At 39.7% G+C, this 13,712-nt stretch overlaps 1 protein-coding gene across 4 annotated transcripts in view; it reads left to right on the top strand.

The window, feature by feature from the left end:
* The window catches only part of URB1 (URB1 ribosome biogenesis homolog), an 82,870-nt gene extending 71,220 nt beyond the window's left edge, over positions 1-11,650 (top strand). For all 4 annotated transcript variants that reach the window (XM_050956004.1, XM_050956000.1, XM_050955993.1 and 1 more), the window contains 5 exons: positions 796-905; positions 3,304-3,501; positions 5,495-5,736; positions 8,734-9,339; positions 9,988-11,650. In XM_050956004.1, coding sequence (XP_050811961.1) covers positions 796-905; positions 3,304-3,501; positions 5,495-5,736; positions 8,734-9,339; positions 9,988-10,193 — 1,362 coding nt within the window. In that variant the 3' untranslated portion in view covers positions 10,194-11,650. The remainder of the gene's footprint in view (positions 1-795; positions 906-3,303; positions 3,502-5,494; positions 5,737-8,733; positions 9,340-9,987) is intronic.
* Positions 11,651-13,712: the final 2,062 nt, after the last annotated feature.

Here is a 13,712-nt window from a genome sequence, read left to right as displayed (position 1 = left end):
GGAAACCTGAGATGTACTGAAATTTAATAGCTTGCCTCCGGTTACATAGCAAAAGCTAAACATAGAAGCCATGTCTCCTGATTCCCTAATCTGTGCTTTAACTTCTAGACAGACTTCCTTTCTATGGCCCTGTAACCTGGCCCTTGCCGGGCTAGGCCCCCCAAACACCCAGAGACCAACCAAGGTGCAGCACCCATGTCCTTTTATTGTTTGTGTCCATTCCCACCACCTACTATTTACAAGTATTTATAGAGACCAACACTCTTGGAGACCACTAACTTCCCAGCCAGCAGGGATCTAGAGCCCACACTCCTCCCTTTCCTGTCTCTTAGCCAGCTTTATAGGCCTGCAGGTGGAGCCTCTCTGGTAATTAGGATGTGGCCTCTCAGCCAGCTCACCTACTAACCCTTTCCCCTCTGGAACCGGGCTAATGGGACTGGCTTGTTTCTCCTAGCCTGCACCCTGTTACAGGCCCTGTTCAGCAAAGTACTTAAACATGTACCTAGCCTTCAGTAGTCCCATTGACTCGTGCTTTGATATTGCTTATCTGTTTAAGTTCAGTGAGGAACGGGTGCCTACATCTCTGCGATAGATCATCAAAACTAAGAGGCTCTGGCTGATGTCTGTGTGGAAGGTTATAGGGTTCAGTCTGGCATTTTCCCTGTTTGTCGTTGTTTGAATAAAAGCTTACCAAAAATTAGATTACTATTCTATCATTCCTAAATGTTTATACTAGTGAACTAGCCCACAGCCATATTTTATTGAAATAAAAGTATATTTTGTTTTCTGTTTCAGAGTCACATTCTGGAAATACTGCAAAATGCTGCACATATCACTAAAGCTGCCTATGAACTGATACGAGACCATAGCCTCTTAACCTGGATATTATATATTCTGGAGAAAAGGTGCATAGAAGGGGGATGTTGTAATGAGAAATAATGTTACTCTTTGTGTTTAAAGGGAGTATTTGTGCAATTGAAAACGAAAATAAAAGGGTTTATTCACCTGTCTGTGTGTGTGAAAGAGACTTACATAGAGGTGTCCAGTCAGTACTTGTGGTACTTCCACACATAAATGCCATCCTTAGGGTGAAAGAACTTGTTGAACTCTAAAATGTTTCCTAGTGTTGTTTACGTTTTGGGAAATGTTTTTTAGAAGTTTCTCAGGAATGTACTATCAAGATAACATATTAGGATAGCGCATTAGCCATTCACTTCTTCAAAGGTTGCCTTAGACGCCCAATCCTGCAATGAGCTCTGCATGGCTGTTAATTTGATCCTCTATCCTGAACTGGCTGTAATCTCAATCTCTCGCTCTCACTCACACACAGACACACACCTATCTTTTGCACAGATAATTCTTACCAGCTACAGACGAGGAATCAGGAGAATCTGTGCTAAAAACAGACTGAGCATACTCCGAGCCGCCACCTGCAGATAGATTTGCTGAGTATAAACCCTGTAGGTGTCTTTCTTCACACCCATCTGGAAGTGGAAGCATGGATTTGACCCAGTATGCACAATACTTATTTTGTGATTAGATTAGAAAGCATCTTCTTTGCCTATGATCAAGCAACAGGGGTATTGTTTCTAATTATGTGGGATGGGTCACTGACCTTCAAGGTAATGAATAATTGACATAAGAATAGGTTTTGTTGTGTTAATAAAATGCACACAATCGATTAATGATCAGCGTGCTGACACCTGTAATAGATCTTTTAATGGAAAAAGAAAGATTGATGACCTGTCCTCCTAAAGAAGTGGTAGGCAACCTGTGGCCTGCAGCCTGTCAGGGTAATCCACTGGCGGGCAACAAGACAGTTTATTTACATTGACCATCTGCAAGCATAGCCGCCCGCAGCTCCCAGTAGCCGTGATTCGCCATTCACGGAACTATGGGAAGCGGCGCTGGCCAATTTGTCCGTTTTTAAAACTTCCAGCGATGGGGACTCTACCACTTCCCCTGGAAGCCTATTCCAGAGCGTAAATATCTTTATAGTTAGAAAATTTTTCCTAACCAAAACTCCCTTGCTGCAGATTAAGCGCGTTGCTTCTTGTCCTGCCTTCAGTGGACATGGAGAGCCATTGATCACAGTCCTTTTTAGAACAGCCCTTAACATATTGGAAGACTATTATCAGGTTCTACCTCACTCTTCTTTTCTTAAGACTAAACATGCCCAGTTGTGGTTTCCTGATAGGTTAGGTTTTCTAAACCTTTTATCATTTTTGTTGCTTTCCTCTGAACTCTCTCCTATATTGTGGCACCCAGAACGGGACACACTACTCCAGCTAAGGCCTCACCAGTGCCACGTAGTATGGGAAAATTACCTCCTATGTCTTACATACGACATCCTTTTTAATATACCCCAGCATCATATTAACCTTTTTGCAGCTGCATCACATCGACGACTCATATCTAGTTTGTAGTCCACTGTAACCCCTAGATCCTTTTCAGCAGTACTACTGCCTAGACAGTTATTCTTCATTTTATAGTTGTACATTTGGTTTTTTTCATTCCTAAGTGAAGTACTTTGCTCTTGTCTCTATTGAATTTCATCTTGTTGAATTCAGACCAATTCTCCAAGGTCATTTTGAATTCTAATCCTGTCCTCCAAAGTGCTTGCAACCCCTCCGATCTTGGTGTCACCTGCAAATGAAAAATCTTTAATACAAACCATACTTGATCTAAAACAAATGGTGGCTGTTGTATAGTTTGCAGTTTTATGGATTGCTTTGGAAAAATACTCAGATTTAATGAAAGGTATAGCTGAGTCAAAAATCATCAGTTCTATTTATGGACCTTTGCCAGAAAGCTCTGTCAATTCCACATATTAATAATAATAATAATAATTAATTAATAATACATAGCTCTTATAAAGTGTTACAAGAGGTCAGTGTCCCAGTTGTACAGATGGGGAAACTGAGGCACAGAGTGGCAAAGTGACTTTTTTAAGGTCGCTCAGCAGGCCAGTGGCAGAGTGGGGAATAGAACCTAGGTCTCCAGAATTCCAGAACAATGCTGTATTCACTAGGCTACACTGCCACCCACAGAGGTGTATTTTATTCTGTGGCATCCAAACAGGAAATGTTGGGAATTCCCAATGTATGGGTGAAAACTAGCAACCAAATCCTCAGTCCTGCAACGAATTCTACATGGATAGCCCACTTGGAGCTCCATTGACTTCAGGCCTGCTTGCATGTTCAGGGCCCCAAGTGCTAACATGTGGCTCCTTCTAGGAGATGGATTGGTTGGTGACCAGGTCAGTTTCTGCATTCCACAAAGGCATTTTTGTTTGTCTTTCAGGTTTCTGGAAAACAAGGTGCTAACCAATGTAATCTCCTTAGTCCACACTCTGTGGATAACAAATTTAGGAAAGAAAGGAAGAGTGATGCCACTTCAAACTCCTTGCAAAAAAGAGCCGCAGGAGAATCAGAAGTTCCTTCCTCTTCAGCTTATAAATGAGTTTCTGTATGTTTTGATTGTGCTTGTTAAACACATTCGGTAAGTCATTTCCAATCAGGTTTCCAGGCTTATGTGATCACATTGTTATTCAGTTTGAAATATATTAGGCCAGCATGAATTCACTTAATCTCTGATAAATTAGCTCTTTCCCCTTAATTTTAAATGGTGATAAATGAACCCGGGTGCAGAAACTTCTGCAGAAAGATTTTGCTTTTAAAAATATTAACAATGAAGTGGTGACTGTAAGGTGACTCATGTTCTAAGTACTGGGTAGCTAGTTTTTAAAAAGGCAGCATTATGTAATTTGTCTTTTTCCTGCTAGATCAGAGCCTGAACCCAGCACTTCAGCTCTCTGGCAGGCCTCCTCCCTGAAAAGCTTCAAGCTCACTCTGCCTGAGCAGTGGTCACAGTCTCCGTGGATGAGTTCTGCTAGGTTCCTAGTTGATGCTTGGGCCAGATCTTCAAAGATATTTAGACACCTAACTCCCACTGAAATCAATGAGAGCTAGGTGCCTAAATACCCCTGAGGATCTGGGAGTCAGTCCATAGCATCTGAAGACCCCAGTGACTGGGTTTGCATTCATTATCTGATGCAGCCTTGGTTAGCAAGTGGTCTGTGTGAGGGGAATCAGGCTCAGGCAAAATGGTATAGGAAGGTATGAGCTAACAATGCAAAATTTTCAAAAATGACAAAGTGTTCCAGGTGCCTGAGTCACTTTTGAAAATGTTACCCAAATTTTTTCTCCAGCTCTGGCAGTTCTTCCCCTGTGGAAGCCTGTCTGTGTGCTGGCAGGTGGAAGGGGGTTGGGTGCAAATTTCCTTGGTTCTGGGCTGACTACCATCTGCCCGACTGACAGAGGAAGAGGATTTATTACTATTATTTATCATTTGTCTTCTCTGTTTAGATCATAAGCCCTTAAGGGCAGGGACTGTCTCTATTTGTACAGCATCTAACACAGTGAGGCTCTGATCTCAGCCTCTAGTTCACAAGTAGGCAACCTGTGGCATGGGTGCCGAAGGCGGCAAACGAGCTGATTTTCAGTGGCACTCACACTGCCCAATTCTTGGCCACCGGCCCAGGAGCTCTGCATTTTAATTTAATTTTCAGTGAAGCTTCTTAAACATTTTAAAAACCTTATTTACTTTACATACAACAATAGCTTAGTTATGGATTGTAGACTTATAGAAAGAGACCTTCTAAAAATGTTAAAATGTGTTATTGTCACGTGAAACTTTAAATTAGAGTGAATAAATGAAGACTTGGCACAGCCCTTCTGAAAAGTTGCTGACCCCTGCTCTAGTTGCTACCATACAAATAATAAATATAGTCATGGTTAAGTTTATAAAGCTGACACTAGGGGAGTTAGCTCCGTACTCAGTGGAGCTTCAGTGAGTAGTGTGGCTGACACACTTAGTTGGCTTTGAAAAATCTTAACCAATAACAGTAATTGTGCGAGGTGTAGAATACAGGTGTGATAAAAAGACAGTCCCTTTCTCAAAGGGTTTACAGTCTTCCCCTGTTGTCTTTTGACATTTATGCTGAGAGAACAGACAAACCAGGTCATGGTGAGCAAGGAGAGACTACAAGGAAACTGGGGATGTTTGGTACAATAAGCAGTGGTCTCATTCTACCGTAGCCATTCATTCAGATGGGTGTTTGTCACATCATGAAGAATAAATGTATTGTTATTCCCTCTTGAAGTTTGAAAACTCATGTAAAATAAATACTTTTAGATGAAGCACCAGAGTATTTCCCACACTATTGTGTGCTGTCTGGCTTTTACTGTTACCTTTTCCAGGCTGAAGGTAATCTGTAGAGCAGAGTTGTTTTTTGTCTGTCTGTCTCACCAGGCACTAAGCAGCAGAAATTCAGCCTGAGTGAGAATAAATGTCACTTGCATCCTAAGAAACTAAATTTCAAAAATCAGAAGACTTAAATAGCCATGTATTTCTAGCTTTTTTTCTTGTGGTTAACATGTAGAAAAATATATTTTATGAATTTTTTTAAATTTGCTTTTTCTTTTTGAAATAGAACCAACTTGGATTTTGCCACGCTCAGTCAGTTTTTCAGTACGTTCAGTTCTGTACTTGGATACCGAGCTACTGTTCTTGAGGCCTTCAGGCAAATGGGCAGATTTACTGTAAATGAGAGTGTCTTTTCAAACAAAGATGTTCTAATGCTCTTGCATAAGTGGAGCATCATTGAAAGAAATCTGCAGCTCCAAGAAGATGTGCAAACAACTGCTCAAAAATATCAAGTCAAAGAGTTGCTTAGTAAGTATTAAAAATGTTGGTTTAAGAGTGCATTGGTTGCAGTGATTTTTAACTTTGTTTAAACAAATAAAAGGGGATTCTGAGAGCTTTTAGGAACCGATATTTCCAAAGGAAACCAGTTTTAAAGTAAGAAAAAAAAATCAATGATAAATCAAGTACTGTGGTTTGTAAGAATATATTTTATTATATTTTAACCTGAAAGTAAATACAGTTTTTAAAAATTGTGTGGAGGCTTGGTCATCAGCTTGCCATAATATACTAAAAGTGTTTTTAAAATGTTCTATCTAACAGAATGGCATAATGACTGTGGCAGATTGTGTGGACAATATTTTCTGGGGTTTTGGCAGCCTGTTTGTATCTGTTGCATGTTCTATTAGTGAATATAAACCTTGCAACAGAAATATCGGATCAAGAAGCCAATGGGTTAATCAGCTGGAATGATGAAATTCTGACCCAAACAGTTTTACTGGTTGGTCTCCTCCATTTAATAAATTTGTCTCATTTCAGATAGTTGGTATATACCTTTCAAGAACCTTACATCAAAATTATTTTTATATCAGTATTAAATTCACTTTTTTTTCCTTCAGAGTGGATTTTAGTTTTTCACCTGTTTGCTTTCATAACACGACATTAAGGAATTATATTAATAAAAATAGAATACAACACTTTATGGATAGGTTAATATGCATTTCTTTCCATGTTTTTAAAGGACACTGAAGAGTTGAACATTTTCCAAAATGTCCATTTTGTAAAAATAAGTTTTAACAAAACTGAAGATTATATACAAATATTTTTATGAATTAAAAAGAAAACAAAAAACAAAATGCCAGTGGGAATAGTGTTATAAACAAACATACAATGGTCCTCAGCGTTTGCAGCCAAAGCCTTGCAGTGTTCTAAGAGTGCTTGAGAACTTAAAAATGAAATTGATTTGAAACTGAGTATAAATCAAAAATGAAATTGACTCGTCTATTTTCATTGTCCATACTGAGAGGAATACAGAAAGTAAAGGAACAGCACAATGAGTGAAAAGCAAATTAGACTTTTTACCGCTTTTTCCATTTCAATAATATATAAGGATTTGGAGGGAGGTGGGAGGAAGAGGAGTATATTTTTTAATCCAGTGCACCAGGATCAGTGATACTGTAGTTTTTACAGAATATGTTGTCACTTAACAGAGTATATACAATATATTAAAAGGCCACCAAATTTAAAAGAGGTTTAAAATATTTTTTTAGCTATTTCTAGGGATTCTGTATATTTGCCTGTGCCATATTATTAACATATATAATTTTAGTGTAGTGAATTACGTTTGCATTTGTCTCCATTTGTATAGTTAACAATCAGTTATTGTGTCCAATTTCATCCTCCAGCCTTCAGCAGTCTATAAGACAGTCACAAAAATTCCCTTTGACGTGAAATGTTACTGTTAAAATCACCTGCTGAGGTTGATATTAATTTTTTTTAGTAATCGAAATTGGTTTAAATCCATTTCATTTATTGCAAAATAATTGGGATTTCTGATGACTTTCCAGATTTTTCAAAATTAGCATCTCTGACGATGCCCCATTCAGTAGTGATGCAGTAGAATAAATGCATTGCTGCTTTTTACAAGCTTTACTGCTTTGATAATATAACTAGCAATGAACTGAACTGAAAAGTTTCACATAATGTTACATAAAAGTCTAAGCTTTCACAAGATCAGTGACAAACTACTTCCTGTGGATGTGGGGCCCACTGAAGTCAATGGAAAGACACTGATTGGCTTTGTTGAGCTTTGGATCAGGGTCCTAGTGCAGTAAATGCACTCTTTGCAATTAGAGGCTGTCATGGTATAATTCCCCACTCTGAACCTTAGCGTCCAAAAGATGGGGTACCAGCATGAATTCCTCTAAGCTCAATTACCAGCTTAGTACTTGTAGCACTGCCACCAACCAGGAATTCCAGTGCCTGGTACACTCTGGTCCCCCAAAACCTTGCCCGGGGACCCCCAAAACCCAGTCCCTCTGGATCTTAACACAAAGAAAGTAAACCCTTTCCCTTACCGTTGCCTCTCCCAGGCTTCCCCTTCAAACTCCTTGAATCTTAAAACAAAGAGGAAAATTCACCTTCCCCCCTCCTTCTCTCTCCCCCTCCCAGACTCTCCCTGAGAGAGAAAGTAATCCTAACACAGAGAGAAAATTAACCTTTCTCTCCCCCTTCCCTCCTTTCTCCCCACCAATTCCCTGGTGGATCCAGAGCCAGTCCCCTGGGGTCTCACCAGAATAAAAAAAACAATCAGGTTCTTAAGAAAAGCTTTTAATTAAAGAAAGAAAAAACAGTAAAAATTATCTTTGTAAATTTAAGATGGAATATGTTACAGGGTCTTTCAGCTATAGACACTGGGAATACCCTCCTAGCCTAAGTATACAAATACAAATTAAAATCCTTTCAGCAAAATACAAATTTGAACTCCTTCCAGCCAAATACACATTTGCAAATAAAGAAAACAAACATAAGCCTAACTCGCTTTATCTACCTAGTACTTACTATTTTGAATCTATAAGAACCTGTATCAGGGAGATTGGAGAGAAACCTGGTTGCATGTCTGGTCACTCTGAGAACCCAGAGTGAACAACAACCAAAAACTAACAGCACACACAAAGCCTTCCCTCCCTCAAGATTTGAAAGTATCCTGTCCCCTGATTGGTCCTCTGGTCAGGTGACAGCCAGGCTCACTGAACTTGTTAACCCTTTACAGGCAAAAAAGACATGAAGTACTCCTCTTCTATTAACCCTTAACTATCAGTTTATGACAGAGGCTTTAATTCAACAAGGTACCTAAGCATGTAACTTGATTTTTTAAGCACACAAATATGTTTTTTTTTTTTAATCAGGCCAGAAGCAGTCTCCCAGCAGCTGTAATCACACAAGGCCATGCTCCCTGCTTTATTGCTCTAAAGTGACAAGAGAATTTTTGGAGGACTTGAAATTTTTTTTTATTTTTCCCATTTACAGAAAATATTAAAGAAAAGAACAAAGGTCATGTCTCATTTCGGCCTTCATCTCGCCATGTTTGGAAAAAGGATGTGGTAGAAAGAGAAGAAGAAACTGACTCAGAGCTGAAGGTCTCAAACTTAGAGAAATGCAGAGACCATCTGGAGTCCATATTGGTTCATTGGGAGCCTGTTTATCCAGCCCCGTTTGCTAAACTTCCAGAGGAACAGCTTGAATCTACTGATCCAGAGAATGAAACTATCAGTCTTACATGTGCAACTGCTTACATAGTAACCAAATGGCTAGTGAAATCCATGGTTGATCATAGCCTCAATATACAAAATGTATTTTTGACTCTCAAGTGGCTAAACAGTAGCATTTTGCCACACCCTCTGGTAGTGCAGGAGATTCTTAGGGATGCCACGTTGAAGAGCAGTATCTTTAAGCTTTACAACAGAATCTGTGAAGCCAACGAAGAGAAGTCATCAAACATTGAAGAGCTCTGTTTGTTTAGTGTAATCATGCTTCGCTTTCTGGATACTCAGGGGTTGACTAACGCCCGTTGTCATAAGGTGGTGAAAACATTCTGCCTGTCAGCAATGAAAGAAACGGATGAGATCAAGAAAGGTAACTTGTCCTTTTTTTGTTTACACTTAGTAACAAGGAAGAGGAGTAGATGACAGTAGTTGTGTAGTTAAATATTTTTCATTCATCAAATGTTTTTTAAATCTGTCTTTGCTAAGATGGAGGATCATCACTTCAGAAAGTTAAGTCCTTCCCAAGAAGATAGCCTAGTGTCATTAATTAGTATAGAATATGGTCTTCACCTCACAAGAATATTTGATATAACATTAGTCCGGGTCCCCAAAAGAAACTGTTGTCTTGGATTAAATTTGGCTTGCTGAATTATATACATGGATATCTGAAATTGTATGGGGAAAATATTCTTGCACCAAAAGTCAAATTACAGGTTCTGGTTTGCATGACACCAGTTCTGTCCATTTGTTGACAAAAGTGGTTGCTAAGGGTATAATTAGCTAGATTCAAAGATGTCTGAGGTTTCTATTAAAAAGAGGGTATTTTCTATTAGTGATGGGGAGTGGATGGTCTGAAATGAGCATAAAAAATTAGATTTCCCATTAAAGCAAAGGACTAGCAAACACTAGCTTAAAAAACAGTTTTGAAGGGAAATTGGGTTAAAATAGATTTTTCCATGTTACTGTTTTGAAACTGCAGAGTATTCTGATTCCTTTTTCCCTCACTTTTGTTTCACAGCTTCTTGTGTATTCCTGGCTTCTGTTTACATTGGGGACATTTGGCTTGGAGAACAGGAACCAGATATGTTTATAAGCCATGTCAAATTGATCTGTGGTGGTACAGATGGTAAATTAAATGGTGATGACAAGAAAATGCACAAACAAGCGGAAGAAGCTATGGTGTCTCTTTGCAAAGACATTTATTTAGCTATTTTGGGGCACTAATTCTCTATGTTGACTCATATTCAAAATGTCAGATCCTGTGTCATCACTGCTGGTAACCATGAAATCCTCTTAGATTTGTCTATGTACAAATCTAACTTGTTTTCCATACACTTGTACAAGCTCAGAAAAAGAGAGCAAGACTTAAAAGAATTCTTTGCATGGAGAATCAAGCAGTAGAATATCCAAGCAGTGTTTGCTCTTTCTTTGGCAGACAAGGGCAAGGTGGGACGCTGGAGCTATGAAGTAATTCATACTGTGCACATTTTTTACTTTCTAGAATACTAAAAAGAAAAATTGCTGATTACTGCAGTGCTTCCAGACTCATTTTCACTTCCCCATTGGCCAGAGAACACAAGTCCTAGACATCAGAACCCAGGAGGAGACATAACTGTGGCAAAGACCTGTCTTCTCACATCTCTGAAGAGATGAGGGATGGTCTTCTATGTGCTTATCTGAGTCCTAACCCCTGCTTTTCCAGAGAGTGGGGATGAGTGTTTCCGAAGCAGACCCAACTTCTGTATCATAGAGAGAGGGAAAAATGTGAACCTGAGTCTCCTGTGTAATAGTAACATGCACCAGGTTACTGCCGACTGGGACAGTCTAAAGACTCAGATTTCAGTAGGATAACGATTGGTCCTTCTGCCTATTTTCTCAGTAAAAGCACAACGCTATGGTACTGCTTCACTTATGTTAAATCCAAGGGTTGCTTTCTTCAAATGAAGACAAAAAATAGTATAATTGACCAAAACAGGACCTGAATGAATTGTTCCTCATCAAATAAAATGGTATTATTTTGCATGTTGTCCATGAAATCTAATTAAAGATTTTTTGAACAAGACCTGGAAGGGGCAATTTAATGTACCATTTCAGATACGCAAACATGCAGATACTGCATTTAAAGCTTTGAAATGTAAAACAAGGTTTGTTATAATGCCTCATATGTGCTATGCATGGGTGCTTTGTACAGATTTCTAACGGGAAGTAAAGTCAGATATACACACTCCATTTAATGTTTATAGAATCTGTTTTTAATACAAGTGTAACATTTCACATTCACATCATGGTGTGGGATTATATTTCATATGTTAATATATTCTGAAATAAAATTTATTTTCTTGTTTTTATTCATAGTATCAGTCTATTTGAAGATTATTTTTAAAAATACAGAAACATTCTCTTTGCTTGTTCAGTGAAAATATATTTTATTCCAAAGGGCCCATCCGGGGTTGTATAGTCACATAATTTAGGCCTAAATTTTGACAGCCATTTAAAATGTGATAATTTTCAATTATATATATGCATATAAAGCTATTGTTTTGTTAAAGTAGTTTAAAAACATATTTTATTTCCTTGTTCTATGGACTTTCTTGAAAAAAAAATCCATCTTTGGTTTCCATATTATGCTGAACTGTTACATATAATGTCAAGGAAATAATAAAAAGTATAAGTAACTTCAATGGGTCTGTGCTTGAATCATGCCACATTGTGACTAAAAAAGAGAACTCCAGCGATCAAGGAATGATTAAGAATGATTAACATACTTCAGCAATCCCCTTGGAATGCAGCCATTGTGAACAGTTCCTGATATCAAGTAGATGTCTGTCACAGGCTACCATTAGTCAATGAGGAGGAAGTCCACCTTAGTGTTTGTGAGACTGAAGGCCTGAGCAGGGCAATTGGTGTAATGATCTGTTAGCGCCACTTAAACAGGAAAACATCCAGGGTGAAATCTTGGCCTTGTTGAAGACATTGGAATTTTGCCAGGATTTCACCCCAAATACTTATTTATTATGTCAGCCATGAACCCTGCCAAGTATCTCATGCAATACTCTCTAACCCAGTGGTTCCCAAACTTGTTCTGCCGCTTGTGCAGGAAAAGTCCCTGGCAGGTCAGACTGGTTTGTGTCTGCGGGTCTGGCCGATTGCAGCTCCCAGTGGCTGTGGTTCGCTGCTCAAGGCCAATGGGAGCTGCTGGAAGCAGCAGCCAGTACGTCCCTCGGCCTGCGTTGCTCCCAGCAGCTCTCATTGGCCTGGAGCAGTGATCTGCGGCCAGTGGGAGCTGCAATTGGCTGGACCTGCAGAGGTGACCGGTAAACAAACTAGCCCGGCCTGCCAGGGGCTTTCCCTGTACAAGCGGCGGAACAAGTTTGGGAACCACTGTTCTAATCTAATAAAAGAGGAGCATATTTGAGAAAAAGGGGAAGGCTGCTGTGGCCATATCTATTTGCCTATTAGAAAGTGAGGTGCTTTGACATTTCCTAGCTAATAACCTGCCTTGAATTCCTGCAGTCATTTCCACACCCACCCACCTGGTCCATGACTCAGTCTGACTCAACCCACTTTAACCCCTGGTGTTTCTGAGTCTATTGCTGGTAGATAGACTTGCTTAAAAAAATGTTCTACAATACTGTTTGCAGTATCGCCAAGCACCAACATTAAATCATGAGACATGAGATTGTTTTTAAAGGTTATGTTGTCTGTTCGGTCTCTGATTTTTGAACTGCCCTTGTCCATCCTTAGTATGTGAGAGACAATTAGTGTTGCCAATTCCCAGATTTGTAGAGTATGGTGATCCGGTGACCTGCCTGAGGGTATGGAGCTTCCAGCTTCTCTCCAAACCCCACAGTTCTAATTAATTAATTCTGTGTCCCACCCAGCCCAGCCATTAATTATGCAACCCTCACATCAGTACTGCTCCCTAACTCCCACATCTTCTTAGCCTTGCCTCTGCTCATCCTGCAGTCTTAGGATTTCTTCACCCCTCTCTCCCAGGCCCTTCCCCCTCCCCTTCTTAAGCCTAGGGATGGGCAGCTCCAGTGATCTTCAGCTACCTTTTCCTTCCCAGACCTGGTGTTGCAGGGATGGAGCAGGGAGGAGGAGAAGCCGAGACCAGACTGACCTGACCCATTGTTCACAGGAGGAAAGAGGAAGTGGAGCTGCCCTAAGCTGTAGGGCTCTTTTTGGTCCCTCCTCTCTAATTCTGTCCTGTAAGAATGGTGCTCCCTCTCACTCCTACCTGACCCAAAAACCTATTTGGCTTCTGAGAGGAGGAGGAGGAGTGAAAGCTATGTCTATCTTCTGCAGCAGCTCTGATTGGCTGCTCTTCCCCAGACAGCAGGAAAGTTGGGGAGGGTTTTACTTTTCCTCCAGATGGAGAGTTGGAGCATTTCATGTCATCGCCAGACAAAATCACGTTAGTTGTGAAGAAATCCCAAGAGTTGGCAACACTTATTTTGTTGCGCTGATGATAAAACAGAACTAAAAGACGGCAAAGTTTTCATCTGACTTTAATACCAGTGTGGCAATCAAGTAATGGCAGAGTTTCAGTGTTAACATTTTCCTCCTGGTCATTACTTTGGTATTAAAGCAGACTAGAAATTGGTTTATACAATCTTTCAGAAGGCAAACCTTTGGCTACTAGATCATGATTAGTGTCACTTGCCAGCTTTGTTTACAAATACACTTCAGTTTGTTTATGGTAAGAAATGCTGCTTTTGACCATTTGGCTAAACTAAGCAG

This window comes from Gopherus flavomarginatus, chromosome 1 (genome assembly GCF_025201925.1).
Source record: "Gopherus flavomarginatus isolate rGopFla2 chromosome 1, rGopFla2.mat.asm, whole genome shotgun sequence".
In the NCBI taxonomy this organism is placed as follows: Eukaryota; Metazoa; Chordata; order Testudines; family Testudinidae; genus Gopherus; species Gopherus flavomarginatus.
Note: the sequence above shows the minus strand (reverse complement) of the source record. Positions and strands in the feature narration are given on the sequence as shown.